Source organism: Cariama cristata, unplaced genomic scaffold, assembly GCF_000690535.1.
Source record: "Cariama cristata isolate BGI_N322 unplaced genomic scaffold, ASM69053v1 scaffold7116, whole genome shotgun sequence".
Classification (NCBI taxonomy): domain Eukaryota; kingdom Metazoa; phylum Chordata; class Aves; order Cariamiformes; family Cariamidae; genus Cariama; species Cariama cristata.
The window spans coordinates 105569-119493 of NW_009623810.1; the positions used below are offsets into that span (position 1 = coordinate 105569).

General features: G+C 54.0%; 2 protein-coding genes across 2 annotated transcripts in view; both read right to left on the reverse strand.

Annotated features, from left to right (window-relative positions):
- Window positions 1-4910, reverse strand: part of TNNT2 (troponin T type 2 (cardiac)) — a 9219-nt gene extending 4309 nt beyond the window's left edge. The window contains 8 exon segments of the mRNA XM_009702912.1: window positions 767-788; window positions 1071-1106; window positions 1621-1653; window positions 2230-2286; window positions 3057-3086; window positions 3738-3755; window positions 3880-3890; window positions 4873-4910. Of these exon segments, the coding sequence (XP_009701214.1) occupies window positions 767-788; window positions 1071-1106; window positions 1621-1653; window positions 2230-2286; window positions 3057-3086; window positions 3738-3755; window positions 3880-3890; window positions 4873-4910 (245 nt within the window).
- Window positions 4911-9065: 4155 nt separating this feature from the next.
- The window catches only part of LAD1 (ladinin 1), a 6917-nt gene continuing 2057 nt past the window's right edge, over window positions 9066-13925 (reverse strand). The window contains exons 3-9 of the mRNA XM_009702914.1: window positions 13393-13536; window positions 12618-12667; window positions 11674-11746; window positions 11167-11298; window positions 10680-10769; window positions 9427-9504; window positions 9066-9071 (exon numbers count right to left, since the gene is read on the reverse strand). Of these exons, the coding sequence (XP_009701216.1) occupies window positions 9066-9071; window positions 9427-9504; window positions 10680-10769; window positions 11167-11298; window positions 11674-11746; window positions 12618-12667; window positions 13393-13536 (573 nt within the window). The remainder of the gene's footprint in view (window positions 9072-9426; window positions 9505-10679; window positions 10770-11166; window positions 11299-11673; window positions 11747-12617; window positions 12668-13392; window positions 13537-13925) is intronic.

The following is a 13925-nucleotide window of genomic DNA, read 5'->3' on the forward strand; positions in this document are numbered from 1 at the left end:
GGCGCCTGCATGGCTGGAATAACTCTGCAAGCTGCAGGCAACTTGGCCACGACCCTTTGCCAGGCACCCTGGGGCTGGCAGCCACCCCACTGCTCACCCTATAGAGCACAGAGGACCTGTTTGCTCCAGTGTGATCTGGCACAGGGAGCTGGAAACCATCCTTTCATCCTCTGTGGGCTTGAGGAAGGGCAGGAGATGCTCAGTAGGGGCACATAAAGACACAAAGGGATGAAGAGATCACGGCTGAGGACAGATCTGCGTCTCACACCACAGCATCCCAGGGATCCATGAGGACCCACAGGTTCGTGGCAATGGTTCGTGGCCCCTCTCCTTCAGACAGATCCTCCTGTCCCTGGGATGCTGGCACTCATGCAAATGCATGTCTCATGCCAGCCATGGCCAGGACCATACTGCAGAAGCAAGACCCTGGCTGTACCATGGGCTATGTACCCCAGGCTGGGGCGCACGCAGATTTTTTCCAGTTGTAGGGCCATGGGGCAGCTGGGTTTCCCCCAAGGAGCACACAAAATGCTTCAAAACTTCCAAAAGACTTCATTCTCAGGATCCCCTGCATACCCCGTGTTTATCTGCCTGTTTCTCTCTCTTTCTCTCTCCATGTCTCAGTCCCGCTCTGCTTTCATGCTTTTGAGGTCTTGCTATCCCATGCCCTTTACAGATCATGGTGCTAAGCCCATCACATGGAGCCTCTGCCCTGGCACAGCTCCCAGGTCAGACTTTGAACCAGAGAAAATGCACTGACACTTACTTGGGTTTTGGCTTTGTTTCACCTGCAAGTCCCCAGGAACAGGAGAAAAAGACAACGTTAGTATCACAGAAGGCATTTCCTTTCAGATTTTGACCCAAAACCTCTACTACCCCTCTTTCCCGGCAGCACAGGCTGCACTGTGGATCACCCTCCAGCAAAGAGGCATGCAATGAGGTGTCTGTGTGCCGAAACCCGGGACACATGTTGATGCTCCTGGCTGAGCAGAAAGGCGTTTGGTACCTCCTTATAGCGGTGAAGGGACAGTCCCTCCCACCCCAGAGAGAAACGAGGATGGATACTTCACCTTCCCCAGGCTCCTGCTCTCGGTCCCCCTCTCCACCTGTGGAAAACATGATGCTTTGGCTCCCGGAGGGCAGCCCTGTTGTGCACCCTGCCCACAGACACAGTGGGGTGGTTCAGCCAGGCTGTTCCCCTCTGCCCCATGTTTATCCCCACTGCAAAACTCAGCTCCATCCCTCCAGGAGGAATGGGGAGAGAGCAGGTTCGTCATGGACATCCCTCACTCACAGGCAGACTAGGAGAGCCCCAGGTCCTCTCCAGGAGGAACCCAAGAACTCAGGCTGGGAAAGCAGTAGTGCTGTCCTCTTCTGTATTTTGGGTGAATTTCTTACCTAGGCAGCACAAAGCCATCCCTCCTGCAGGCCTCCTCCTCCCGCCCCAGCCCGGGGGGAGGATGGGGCCAGGGCAGCTCTGAACCATTTACCGCAGCATCTCTCTCTTCAGCAGCAAGTGAATACAACACCAAAAATCCCCATTACAAGGGCCCAGTGTCTTGGGGGATTGGGATCAGGGCTGAAATGGCCAAAACGGTTTCTCCTCTGCTCCTGCTTTACCTTCTTCTGGTGCTCTCGTTTCATCATCTTGGTCTGTTTCAGAAGCAATGGGGAGAATATGAGCATCCGTGGGTAAGGGCAGTCACATCCCCCCAGCAGAGAGGGGTCCCAGCACCCTAACTCGGGGGGCACACTAGGATCCGAGCCTGCCCCACCAGCCATGACACACACCAAGGAACCCCGCCTGCTCCAAAGACTTTGGGACAACTCCCAAAGTTCAGTGCTCTTTGGATGGTGAGACACACCAGAGCATGACCCCAGCCCTGGAAATCCCCCTGCTAAGGCTACGGGGACCTCTTGGTGGAACAGGCTTAACCCATTTTTGGCATTATTTCAGAGTGCTGGACACAAACTGTTTGATCAGCAACCAGCAGAAAACATCATTATCCTCGCGGTTGCAGGGCCAAGGCATGCGGTAGATCAGGAAAAGGCAGCTCAGTTTTGACATCTTACTGGAAACCGCAGAGGTGGGGGAGAGCTGCCCCTCTGTGCTACTGGCCCACTGTCACGGGCCGTGCTGGGACGTCCCAGACCCTGCTAGGCACCCCACCAAAGCAGAGCATGGCTCCAACCGAGCCATGGGAGCTCGCTGGCGAAGCCACCACTCACCTTCTGCCGTGGTTTCTTCAGTCTCCTCCTCTGCCTCCTCTACCTGTTCTTCCTGACCTGTGGAATAAAGGGCAGAGTGAGTCCGACAGCCACAATTCCCGATGGCTCCCCACGGACCCCGGTATCAGGACAACTGTGGCACGGAGCCAGCTGAGAGAGAGATCTGGGGGAGACGTAGCCGCAGGAGAAAGAAGCAGCAGCTCGGAAAGCAAAGTGTTTCCCTCTAACCTTTGCCCAAAGGCTGCTCTCTGTGCTTGGGTAGGGCAAAAAAAAACCGAATTAAAGGGTTTATAGCCACCTCCTGGTTTGGCCTTCATTCCCTCTCGTACTATCGTGCTCTTATACCCCAGGATGGTGGGGAGTGATTTCTATTGCTTTCCTCTGGCCAGCAAAGAACAAGACTGGCGGGTACTAGGGGATGTGCCTTTAGCACCTTCGCAGTCTTATTTTGACACTGGACTGTCGGAGCATTTTCCCACTGGAGGGAGCAGCATCCCCACGAGAGTCCTCCACTGGAGTCAGAGCCATGATGGGGCCCAGAGGTCCCGGGAAGACTTATAGTCCCACAGCAGGAGAGAAGGAAAGACAAAGAAGCTAGCAAACCACAAGGGCATTTGGGCGATAGATGTAAGAGAGAAGCCACAGACACAGGAGCAGATACGCACAGCACAGCAGGGCAGGAAGGGGGGAGTGCAAGAAGAAAGAGAGAGAAGTGGAAGAATGAAAGAAAACCATTTCCCAACCAGGGAGAGGCAAAAGACACACCGACCCACGACATATTCACAGCAGCAGTGGAGAGATGAAATAAAGAAAGGTGCAATAACTACCGTCTTCTTCCTCTATCCATTCTTCCTCTTCTGAGCCAAGGAGGAGGGAAAGGAATAAGCGCAGAGGTTAGTCAAACGCCATAAAGCTGCGGAGCGTAGCTATGGCGTGCGTGAGACGAGCACTGTAGCACTGCAGTGGTTTCTCCCTTGAGCCCCTCTTTGCTTTTAACGTTCAGGGTGTTTTGCCATGCAGCAGCCCGCGCTGCCTGGCAGTGCCCTGAAGCAGCAAGAGGCTCAGCAAAGCCCAGCTCCCAAACCCAGCCCCAAACACACAGCTCAGCTGTGTCCCAGAGCGGCTGCATGCATCATGGGGTTTGCTTCTTCATCAGGCTGAGGCAGTTGGAGGTTTGTGCTTGAGCATCACTAATATACATTCAGCTGAGGCTCCAGCTCCCGCTGAGTTATTGGGCTCACACCTCTGCCAACGCCGGAGTCCAACATTTCCACCCCTGTTTGGAGTTAAGGGGTCACTCTGACAAAAGAGTTCCTAAGAAAATTCAGACTGATTTGGATCCTACTAATGTTTCAGGTGGAGAAATCTAGAACATGGTCTCATCTGCCTTTCCTGGACATGATTTGCCCATTGCAGACAAGAAGCTTACCACCAGAACCCACCCAAGCAAAACACTGAACCAACAGCACTTTTCTCTTGGTCCTTGCAACCACCGGTGAAACACCTACCTTCTTCCACGTACTCCTCTTCACAGAGCACACGTGCGCAAAGGAGAGAGGGAAGGGAAAGAAGACGCAGGTTATTGAACTTGCTGTGATCGTTTTTTAGCTTCAGCCTCAGAGTAGCTGCAGATGCTCCACGTCCTCTTACCTTCCTGCTCCCTGCAAAGCACAACACAAATTTGTGGAGTTACGGCGATCTGCTGCAACATGTGTGTCCATCAGTGAGGCCAAAGGGGAGCTTGAAATTTCCTCAAGGATGGCTCCCCTTTTTCATAGCAATGGGCAATGAGTGCTGGGCAGGCTGTTGTGTTGGCTCGCTGTAAGGTGGCCGTGGGGATGGGACAAGACCCAGATCACACTGCCGATAGCAGCAGCTGAAGTGCTCAGCTGACACTTCAACAGTGGTCAGAGCACAACATCATTTTGCAGATCGAGAAGATCGAGTGACCATGGCCTGTAATCCTAGAAATGGGCATTTCACATCCCATTTTTGCCCCAAAGTCCTTTCCTGACCTTGGGGGAGACGCACAGTCAGTCCTCGGGTGTGCCCAGGGGACCAGGGGATGCTGGACACAGGGGTCAGACTGATTGCCAAGACCTGCGAGTCAGCCCTGGCATTTAAACGTAAGAGAAGGATTCAGATCTACTTTTTCTGCTGGTGGATGAGAAGTAGGAGCTGTGTTTGGATCCCTATAACCACGTATTGCAGATATTGAGCTCCTTCTCTCCAGGGTGCACCTCAAGGCCCAGCAGCCTTCACCAGCAAAAGCTGCACTCAGATTTGGGCCTTGGGGAGTGATGCTCTGGATGTGGCAGTAGGACCCCATCAGCAAGAGGCTGATGACACCAGGTTTCCCCAGCTCTATCTCACTGATTTAGACTGCAGCATTTTTATTGCAGGGACTCTCCCTTGCCGTGTATGTGCTGATACAGCTCCTAATGCAAAACTCCCCGCTCCTGGGGCTCTCGGCACTATCACAGCAGCACTGCAGATGGACTCGGGGTGGGAGGATTTCATGCTGGGTGCTGGGGTAAGGATGAGAACCGGTGCCCCTCAAACGGCACCTCTAAGCCATATTGCGACCCTGTGGGAAAGTGGGAATAAGGAGAAAGAAAAGGTGTTTAAAAGCACACTACTTACTGCTCATATTCTTCAACGACCTCTTCAGAGTCTGACATGTCTGGTTATCTAGCAGAATTCAAGGCAGATTGGAAAAAGTGAGGGTTAGGAGCTGAGATAAGGACAAGCACAGCCTGTCCTCCAGTGCCCGAGACACAGGCACAGAGATGCTGCGTCTCTCCAAAGCGCTTGGAGCTTCAAGCTGTCCCCAGCCGGTCTGTGACAGCATTATCTGGGCAGAGATAAGGCTCTCCCCTCCCCTCCTGTCCCAGGATCACAGCTCGTCCCAAATAGGAGGCAGGAGATTAGACGCAGCCTCATACAACACTGATAACGGCTGTCAGGAGCCGTGTCCAGGACACGCAGCTCCCCTCGACGCAGCCATCTCAGGGTGCTGTGTTTGCTCAGGGCACAAGAAAATAACCTAATTATAAAGTTCAGCTTGTTTTGCTTCCTGACTATTCTTAGCTCACTTGGGATATAGAAACTTGCAGGGACGTCCCATTATCTCGAATTTACAGCCCTGCTCAAGCCATGGCATGAGATCTCGGTGAGCCCTCCCAGCCCAGCCCTCCAAGCGCAGAGCGTGCTCTGGAAAGGGGAGGTCTGGGCTCAGCAGGAGCGTGTCTTTCCTAGTCCTGGCCCTGAGACTGAGGTTAGCTAAAAGGAATAAATCACAGCCTGGTTTAGCAATAGAGCTAATAACCCTGCAGAAAAGGCCACGCTCATCTTCCCAGCACTCCCATCTCCCTCCCAGCTGTGGTCAGGAGGACTTTACTCATCATCCCACCTCGTCTAGCTTCCACCCAATGCTCCACCAACGCATAGACCAGCTTCACAATCAACCCCAACCCTGGGCATCCCAGAGCAGCCCAAAGCATCAGCCCAAGCCCCTGCACAGCCTGTCCACCCCTCACGTTCGTGCCAGACCTCAGCAAAGCTGAGATGCAGCAGGACAACGCAAGGCAGCTCTAGAAATAACTTCCATGTGCTAAACCACCTGTTCCCAGAGCAGCATCGCTTCACTTCTCCTGCCAGGCGTCTGGGAACAACTGGTCCTGGCTACATCTGTTGAGCATTTATTACCCCGGATGGGTAGGACAGGCTTCGGGATCGCTTAGTCAAGATGCTGAATCCAGGACTGGAATCCAGAAGCACGGGAAAGACGCATTACAGGAGGGGTGCCTCTGCATACCCATGGCTCCCGGGGGGTTGTCGAATCTCACTTCCGAGCAATGACTCAGAAAGTGCTTTTTGGAGACAAATGAAGTCAGAACTCAGCCCCGTCTGTCTCGGGTTCACCGGCTGCTTCTGCCGTCACCGTTTCCTTCCCTCTGATGGATCTGGGGCTTGGTTCTAAGCACCCCCCTCCAGCACCATCCCCTCGATCTCAGCTCCCCCTTGAACATCAATTCCTGACCCTGCTTTTCCCCCAGGCTCAGCACTGTCCTGCTACCCCCAGAGTTTGGCCAAATCATTTATGTGGTCTCTGAGCACCCAGGACTTCATGTGGTCCTCTCACGACAACAAGAGCTGAGACTTCCTCTTGGCCATGACAGAGCAAACTTGCATTTGCAAAAGCTTATTTCTACATTTCCATTCACCTCCTTTCATACATCACTAGATCCCACAGAACATTTGCTGAGGAACAGCAGCAAAACCAGGCCTGTTAAAGGAGTACGCAAGAAAAAAAGTGGTTCTAGGAAATATTTATCTATCCTCAGCAGAGAAAAAGATAAGCTTTTCCATTAAACCTTTGAAATTTTGTTTTGAAAGAATCAGGAGAACCCAGCAGACGTATTACAGAGTTAAAGAGGAAACATTGTACATATTATTGACTGCCAAAAACCTCCCATCATTTGCTGTGTATTAAATAATCCAGATATCTCTCCCACTCCTTAAAATCCTCCTCTCCATTAGCTAAGGGCTGGTTGATCACACACCTGGGGCTGGGTTTACCTCCGTGATTCACAGTCTCTGCTTTCCTCCAGGTGACCCAGACAAGGAGCTCTCATTTCCCAGCATTTGCTGCAGCGCGGGTCACGTCGCTGCTCCCTTCCTGCTTGGCAGGGTCAGACCATGCACAGGAGCATCCCACCTCCAACCCATCCTACGGGCTGCCAGCGAGCCAGGGCCACCTGGCCCGATTCTCCCACGGGCATTGCATCCCTTCTATCCCCTCCGGAGACACAGGGAACAGGGATCTAGGAGATTCCCCTGGAACCAGGGCAGCCAAAATCCTTCTCAGTCACCTTGGCACACATCAGGGTGGTTAAAAAGGTGTTGGGCAAGTTGCAAATACAACCCCCTGGAGAGGGTCCTGATGCTTGATCCATGGGAATGCCTTCATGGCAAAAATACATCCCAGTGCAGATGGCTGGGGAGGACCAGTAACCCTGAGCCAAATCACTTCTGGGTTTTTAACAACTGCCCTTCCGCTGAGCATCCTACGCCAAGAGCGGGCCCCCCCGCTGCCCCAGCCTTACCTCTGCCACGGGGCACCGGTGAGACCCCAGGGAGCCGAGGGGAAGCTGGCAGGCGTCTGGGAAATGCTCTTTGGGGGCAGGAGGATTTAAGGGGGCTCCAGCGCCCACCCCGGGGCGGGCAGCGCCGGGAGGAATGTGCCCGGCGCCCAGCGAGGAATGCAACACTTGTGAGCTGCTATTTCAGCAGCCGCAACCCTGGCCCCCTCCGCCGCTCCCCCTTCCCCCCCAGGAGCCCATATAAGCCCAAGCTATTGTGTGGCCTCACAGATTTGCTATTTTAAACCCTCCGGACTGAGATACGTGAGTGCCCAAGGGGCTGACACAAGCCAGCCAGCTGTCACCTTCTAGGGCCGGGGACACTGATAAGGCAGCGCTGCCGTGAGCGGAGGACCAGACCCTCCATCACAGCCCCCGACCTGGGCTTGCTTAGCCGCTGCACCAGGTCCAAGATGCTGCAATAAGAAGGGAAGAGTCTCAGACTGCTTTTATCCCCTCCCCAGGACACTTTTGTCTAGGGTTTTTGCCTTTTTTCCTCTTGCTAGAAGAAGGGAGGCAAATGGTTCACAGTCCCAGCCCAGGAGCAGGTGACCAGGAGCATCTTAGAAAGAGCAACTTTTATTAGATAAAAAATAAAAGGCACAGAGAAAACCAAGTCCTTTCCGAGGCCCAGCAAGCAAGATCAGATCCAGGGGCAGGAGTAGAGTCACACACTGAATTTGGAGACCACAATGGTTGCTCAAGGCACAGCGCTAGCCCATTGAATTGCTCCAGCACAAGGATTTGAGCATCATTTTATGGGCTGTCCATGGGACCCTAAAGCTGGCCTCGAGAGAGCACCCCGCTTCCCTGCTGGGTGGGCTCAGCAGCCTGGAGAGTGCAGAACCAGGGGTCTGCACAGCCACAGGCAAAGGGCTCAGGCGGAAGGGCGAGAGGGAAATGGGCTTTGCAGAAGGGGCCCAGCACAGGACACTCAGCTCCATGCAACCCCAAAACCAGCCCATCCATCCCATATCACTAAGTGAAAGGGGTCACTGCTTGTAGGGGGCAGGGGATGGCGAGGACAGGGTGGAGAAGTCTCTGGCCCTGGCTCAGCTGCGTGCTGGAGGGAAGCACCAGGGCCATCAGGTCCACCCTTCTTCCATGAGGCATCTCCAAGCTGCACCGGCTGCACTTCGCAAACATCGTTTGCCTTTGGTTGGGTCCCTCCAGCAGTGACAGCCTGGGAGTGGGGAGGGGGTGACATCTGCCTACCCCATCACCCCAGACGAACCAGGCAGCAGGAGTGGACATGGTCCATGGACGTGCAGCTGAAACTCCCTTGGCCAGGCAGCTTCTTGCCCCAGTGACAACATCCAGCTGCAGGGCAGACATATAGGCTGATCCTCTTTGCAAGCACAGTTATGGTGCACAGGCAGAGATTAGGAGCAAAACACCAAAATATTGAGGGGAAACGAGGCAAGAGTCTGCCTTCAGTTTTTGCAAGGAGTCTTCGGGCCTGGGCACTCCTGGACAGACAGCGAGTGAGGACTTGGGGCACAGGGATAATCTTCCAGCCTTCTTCCTTCCCATCTCACAAGCAGAGGACCCCGGAGACCCGGGGTGCACCCATACATTGCGCAGGGGACTCTCATGGCAGTGGGCTGCTGGATGGTTGGGTAGGGCTGGGTTTTGATCTTCAGAGTAGAACAGTTTTTCCCAGATCATCTGATATTATTACAACTGATATTATTACAACTGGAAAAGAAAGTGAGAAACAGTGAGGTCAGGCCTGAGGCTGCAAACCCCCAAAAGACAGTTTCAGGACTTTAACCAGGACCATACTTGCCCCGAACAGGGGATGGGGCAGGCAGGCATCCCCTAAATCCCACCACATGCCACTTCCCTTCTTCTCCCAGACCAGATTCTTACCCTTACAGTCCCCCCCTGCAACTTCCCCAATCCATGGGGTCCTGGATGTCCCACATGAGCCCTCTCCCCCCATAGCCTGGTTCTCTCACACCTGCCCTGTTGGTGATGCACCAGCAGGCAGGTCCCAGCTCTGTCCCTAGCTCAGAGGATGAACCAGTATTCAGAGCAGCTCCATGCCTACCTTGGGGTCTCCAGGGGTGTCTTCAGGCTGCTTTACCCAGACATCATGGTTTGGCAGACTGTTTATTTTCCTGATGTCCTGCAAACAGGAGAGTTGTAAGTGGCACAAGAAGGTTTTCCCCATGCATCGTGTGCAGTGTTGCCTTGGTGTGACTTTAACCAAACCTTGAAGCATACATGCTCCAGGTAAAACCAGACAGCTTTGAGATCCTGCACCTGACAGACCCTCAAAACCAAGCACATCTCCAGCCCACAGAAATGGAGGGCAGCAGTCGTTATTATAGGAAAAACTGACAAAGGAGCTGCAAGCTTTACCCAGGAGTGACCCCAGGAGCAAACCCTTTCCTGGCAGACACAGAGCCAGCACAGCCTCCCGGTACAGACACGTTTGGGCAGTGCTAATCCCTCCAGCTCAGCACTGGGGGTGCCCGGGCTTGCCCGCCCAGGCTGCAGGGCTGGGCTGGAGCTGCCCCTCCTGGTCCTGTACCCGGGCAGCTGCAGGAGACTCTGCTACGAGCAGTGGCAAAACACCTCAGTGCTGTAAACCTCCCCAGGACTTGCTGAACAGCTGCTTTCCAAGTACAGTAAACTACCCTGAGGCCAAAGGGTCTCCTGTCCATCTCCCTTGCATCCACGCCCTTGGAGCAGCCGTGGTGGCAAAGTGATGACCTCTGAGTCCCCTTAGCTGGGCACTTTGGCCCCACAGCTACAAGACACCCTACTTTTGGAGACTGGGATAAACACAGGGATGCAGATCGCTCCAGAACCCACATGCAGTGGGACCTCCCAGTGCACACTCAGGTCTCCAAGTCCCACAGAGCCCGGTGTCAGAGAATCAAGCACAGGGTTCATCTCCCACTGGCCTCAAGGTCAGAACTCGTCCTCGAGACACTAATAGAGATGGGATCGCACTGGGGTGATCTCTCTCACTGGTGGCAGGGTCACATTCCCCCTGCATGTCCCCTGGGACACGCACCCAACTGGTGCTGGCTCCCTCCTCACCCCACCAAGGGCTGAGAGCAGCTGTCTTGGGCACTTTGGGCTCAGGATTAGGGCACCGCAAGAAGTAGGGCCCCGACATCTTACCGTGGTGCCCCTGCAGCACCCAAACCTCTGACCATGGCCGAACTCCTCTCAAACCCTTTAACAGGTTCAGTCAAGCATTCAGGTCCCACCACCCCAGATGCAGGGACACGTCCCACCAGGCTGCCTGGTCTCAGGGCTGTAGCCTGACGTGTCGGCACAAGCCGGTACCTTGCTCTTTTCCTTCTTGGCAGGCTCCTGAGCTCGGCTGATCCACAGGTTAATCCGGGATGTCACTGATCCCGGGATTTTCAGGTTGTCCTGTGGCACAGAGAGGGACACCAGGGTTACAGCACCAGCTCTCCCATCACACGAACATAACCTGGGACAGTCCCCAGGGCACGGGGAGACTGAGTAAATCTGCAACAGGCAGAGACCAGCCTACACCTTGGCTCCATCCCAGCTCCCCAAATACCAGCACATCAGCACAAACCCACAAACTGCCAGAGCACAGTTTTGGTGGCAGCTGGTGCCTGAGTCGAGCCCTGCCTGGCACCGCTCAGGAAGAACCAAAATCCCACCAAATTGCATCCAGGCAGCAGCCTGTCGGGTTGTGCACTGGTATCCAAAAAGGGGAAGATTTGTCCAAAAAGCTGGTGTCTGCCCCAGCACAGGACCCCACTGGAAGGTCCTCACTCAGGCCAGCTCCTGCCCTTACCTTCCTGACAACAAGAGGCTCAGCCTTGCTGGGAGTGCTTGCCTCGAAGAAGTTGCGCTTGCTGGCCACCCCCTCCGAGGACAGCACGAGGCTCTTCTGAATAGTCAGGGATGATTTCACCACCTCCGAGCGCTGGGAGGAGAGAGGGGCATCAGCAGGGGCCACATCCCAAGTGGTAAAAAGCAAAGCCCTGTTTCTGGCTCACATCCCAAGCCCATTGAGGTCTGCTCCCTCCCTGTCCATCACCAGCTCATCAGCTCGTTCCGCTGCTCCCTCCAGCAGGACTGTGCAGCATCCCCATGACCTTCTCCAATGGATATCCCTCCCTGCTCCTAAAACCCTGAGGCCGATCCCTTTTTCTGCCTGGGATCATCTTCTTCAACCCCATTAGCACTGGTTGTTAGGTGCAGTTCAGTCTCTCTCTCCCTTCCCCATTCAGTTCCAGGCCACCCCTCTCCTCACACACCCCTCCCACGCCAGCCCAGCTATGCCAAGGGTTTTCGGTACCTGCACGGCCGAGGTGTACTTTTCCAGCTTCTCTCCAATGGTGGTGGTGCTACCTGGGATCCTCAGACTTGCACTGGGGAAGAAAAGGGAAGAGAGTTGGACACAGCCCTCTCAGAAGCTCCTGGGACTCAGCCCATGGTCCTGGGGGACTTCACTTTGCAGGAGAAGACCCCATCCGACCCAGACACTCCTCCTGCATCCTTCTGCCAAGTGAACCAAGGCAGCTCATTCCCTGCTGGTGACCGAGATCTCTGGGTGTCACCATCTCACTGAGGCCACACTGTACATTGAAAAACAGCTCTGAGCTCCTCAGTTTACCCTGTCTTCACCACCGCCAGGTCTGAAGTGCATCTTCACTACCAGCAGTATGAGCTTGCCTATGGTATGCATAGGTGCAAGCCCAGGTGCCTGTAAAGCCCCACTCCCCTGCCCTGCATTCAGAGGTGGGAGAGGGCATCCTATCGACTCCTTGCAGTCAGACTGGAGCCCTTGGTTCCTCAAGAGTTTTTAAGCCACTTGTCCAAACCCTGCCATGGAGATGTGGAGGACCACTTGATCTGGCCTTCAAAGCCAGGTCAGGTTGCTCACGGACCTGTATAGTGGGTTTTGGTATCTCCAAGGATGGGAATCTGTTGTGGCGCTGCACTGCACTCCTGTGCAGACACAAGCACCGATGAGAAACTACGTCAACCAAGAGACAGCAGGGGCTAGCTCCAGGGATCTGGTACAGATGCAAGCTGTACATTGGACATTGTCCTGTCCTCTGCTAAGCACCACTGCCCGGCCAGCCAGGCTCCCCGGGGACCAATGCTCAGCAGACCTGTGCCAGGGCACTCACTAGCTGGTACCAGGTCCCATCACCTCCTCCTCCGCCTCCCTTGGAAAACAAAGAATGGCAACTCCTGCCCAGTAAGACCAAAGTTAACATGACGAGAGGTGCTGACCTCCTTGTGAGAGGGCTTTGGCTTTCTTCTGCCTGTTTTCTTGAGATCATCTGGAAGACACAAGGAAAAGAGATACTGGAGTCATCTTTGGCTATCCAAGATAAACATGGGAGAAACTGTCTCAGACTTATTTCCCCCATTTTCAAGCAAGCTCCATTTTCACCCACACCAGAACTAATCTCGTATCTCAAAGCTCTCCAGACTGAAGACACTTTGTAGTGCTAACAGTTTTATTCCCAACAAAGCAAAGGCAATTAAGCCTAGCCAGTGAGCCCTGATTCACGGCAGGAAGGATCTCAACAGCTCTCGGTTTTCCCAGCCTCTCCAAGCACTTTATTTCAGAGATCTTTTGGAGGGGGTTAGAATTGAAGATATTCTCAGGGATGTAACAAGGGACAAGAAGAAGGATGGATATTATTTTTATCCTGTGCTCTCAGAGAAGACTAGAAATCCTGGAAAATAGATGGTCATTCCCATGACTCTGGAAAACCTGAAGACAATGAGCTCCCTGTTTTCTCGTCACTTCCCACAAATGTCCATGCCAGCACAAAGCGTATGAACATGTGCACGTCCATCACCACAGGTCTTTGGTCAGATACGGAGAAAGAAAATAGAGGAAAGACTGAAGAAGAGCTGCAATGGCCAGATCAAGGGTGGAGTTTGAATGCACTTTTGGGAACAGGCTCTGCCAACATAACCTGGAGACCAACCCTTCCTTCCCCTCATCCTCCACTGCCTAAATGGAGGTCTTCCTCCCACTTGCTTTAGCTCTTACCCGAAAGGAGACAGTTCTTGGGCTGGTTCGTCTGATGGAGCTGCTGTAGGTGACATGAGTTGGAGAAGTATCTGACTTTTCTGCAGGTTCATCTTGGGTGTCAGACTGCTGTATTACCTCTTTTGAAGGACTCCTGGATGGTTGCTGAGGAAAAAACCAGACATCTGACGCATCCCTGCAGAGGGTGCAGAGAAGGTTGAGGTGCAGGGAGCAGAGCAGCCAGGATGAGAACCAATTTGGAGGCAGGAGTTTGACATCAATAACCTCCAAACCTTGGCTGTCTCACTTTGGCACGCAAAGCCCCAAACACCTCTTCAGTGGAACTGTGATGGCAATCAGTAGGGGCTTGCTGGAGGAGGTGACTAGAATAGTACACGGAAGGGAGGGAAAGGAGGTGGTGAGACCCTGTCCAACTCCCAGAAAAACCTTCCCCAAAAGCCCACGGGTCCCATTTCCCTTCTGGTACTTTTGGGCTCTCCCTCTCTCTGCTGTCCTTCCAGCACCCAGGACCTCACACCCCAAAAGTTGGTGCC